At 30.3% G+C, this 2,330-nt stretch overlaps 1 protein-coding gene across 1 annotated transcript in view; it reads right to left on the bottom strand.

The window, feature by feature from the left end:
• Nucleotides 1-2,330, bottom strand: part of LOC111086778 (dynein heavy chain 6, axonemal-like) — a 54,111-nt gene that overhangs the window by 47,574 nt on the left and 4,207 nt on the right. Inside the window, exon 4 of the mRNA XM_022391013.1 lies at nucleotides 1,207-1,344. Coding sequence (XP_022246721.1) covers nucleotides 1,207-1,344 — 138 coding nt within the window. The remainder of the gene's footprint in view (nucleotides 1-1,206; nucleotides 1,345-2,330) is intronic.

The raw sequence follows: 2,330 nt of genomic DNA, 5'->3' as shown, positions 1-2,330 counted from the left end.
GGAGTGCAAAGATATCTCTTCTAGTCATGCAACATTATCCAGTTATGTGACCTCTTTGTTCCATATTGTATATATATATATATATATCTGTGTCAGTGTAAATTCCTGATTATGACAAAACCTTGTTGAAATGTTTTACATTTGCTGTTATGTTAAACTTATATTAAAGTTTTTCTTCATTACCCATTCAAGCCGTCTGCAAGCATTATTAGACTTGATGTGGTTTTCATTCTAATAGATATATATAGATAAGGGGTGTTAAACATGCACATCCTTTACATGTATTCACATTTCCTTATATTCTGATTACAAGGTGAGAAACCAACCCTGTATAGGTTTCAAATTACAAATGACATCCTGATAAAACCAAAACAAGCAACTGCTGGGAACAACAGAGTTACAAGAGAAAAAAAAAGTTAAAAAACAATTAATTTCATGGTAAAATTAAACAATTATAATATTATGTAGAGTTAATAATTTAGTATGCTTTCATTATATTTGTTAAAAAATCAGTTTGTATAACTTGGAACCATTTATTACTGATCTACCTACTAGAGTTGTCAATACAGTATTGTGTCTATCATTTGTTCATATACAATATTTATCTTATTTTCTTTATCAAAAACTAGTAATCCTTTTGTTGTTTTCATATGTAATACAGACTCACAAATACCTCACTTTCACTGCCGTAACTTAAGGTACATGAAATGTTTTGTTGTTTCTTTTCTTGACTTAGTCACATTTCCAAAGTATCTGGTCCTTTACCTGTCCATAATATTTTTACATTTCGAATCTTATATCACTGTCTGGTACATTAACTATGTTTGCTTTCTCTCTCATGACTTTTGACACCATGTTTCTATAATTCCCTATTGTCTAATCCCATTTGTAGGTAACTTTATTGAAAAACAAACAATAATATACATTTAAAAAGTTCAACAGCAGCAGAGAAAAAGATAATTTGTCTAAATAATGATTTAATGTATTCTAATATTTATATGCTTTGTTTTTTGGAATTGGTTTATGATATTATATACTTCTAGTCAAAATTTTAGTTCTGGTCTATTCAGTTAGCTTACTTTTGATCAGAAGATGTTGATAACTTGATAAGAAGCTAGCAAAGGAAAAATAAATATATGGATGTAGTTAGAGTCAGAACAGATAAAAATGCTGTTAATGTCATCAACACCAATCACATTTTCATACCTTGCTTTTGACATTCTGCATCAATTTGACAAGACTTGATGCAATACTAACAGCTTCTGTAAAACCCAAAGAAAAGAAAATTCCTTCTAGTATCATGGCAGGCAATGGTTCAACCACATGACAAACTCGAAATGAAACCTAAACACAAAAAGTTTTTATTCATTATTCCTTGTATTAACATTACCAGCATATCATCAATAAATGTCATGGCAAAAATTAAATTACATAACATACAAAACAATCAGTACCTTATATTTAACAGATTTATTAACAGCATTACACATTTTCAAAGATTAAATTTGTCATGTTGCATCTGTCAGGAATGGTCAATTAAACACATATAACACACATAATTAAAATTAAGATAAAATTATCATCTTTACACATCTTGAACAGTTGATAGGTGGAAACAAGATGATTGCATTAATTCTGAGCTTGTTACAAACGTTGGAAAGTTTAAAGAACAGTACAGCTCCTAGGCCAGATAATTTTTCCCCAGAGGTTTTGAAGGAGCCACTTACTAGTATTTTCGTAAATCCTTGAACAGTGGTCAGGTACCGAAAGATTGGAAGTTAGCTAACATCATTCCTCTTTTCAAGGGAGGTGATAAAAATTGTCTCAGTAGTTATAGGTCTATTAGTCTTATATCAGTTGTGGGAAAAGTTTTGGAAAGTCTGATAAAAGATGCTTTGCAAAGCCAGTTAACAAATTTTAGAATTTTATTGGATAGTCAACATGGTTTCACTAAGAGAAAATCTTGCCTTACAAATATTTTGACATTCTTCAAAAAGGTTACTGCTTATAGTGAGGGTAAGAGTGTAAATTTGGTATATCTGGATTTATAGAAAGAATTTGGAAAGGTACCACAAAAAAGGCTTTTAAAAATATATATACAGAAGTGGGGGATAAGTTAGCAAATTGGATTATATTAATGTTACAAGTGGGGTACCTCAGTGTTTAGTCTCAGGTCCTTTGCTCTTTTTGATTTACATCAATGACATAGATGAAGAAATGGTCAAAAAATTACTTAAAATTACAGATGATATTAAGGTCTTGGGTGTTGCTAGCTGTGAAGAGGATGGTGTTGATTTACAAAAGGATTTATATCATTTAGTGAGCATGGG

Source organism: Limulus polyphemus, unplaced genomic scaffold (assembly GCF_000517525.1).
Source record: "Limulus polyphemus unplaced genomic scaffold, Limulus_polyphemus-2.1.2 Scaffold1424, whole genome shotgun sequence".
In the NCBI taxonomy this organism is placed as follows: Eukaryota; Metazoa; Arthropoda; class Merostomata; order Xiphosura; family Limulidae; genus Limulus; species Limulus polyphemus.
This window is presented reverse-complemented; position numbering and strand designations above follow the sequence as displayed.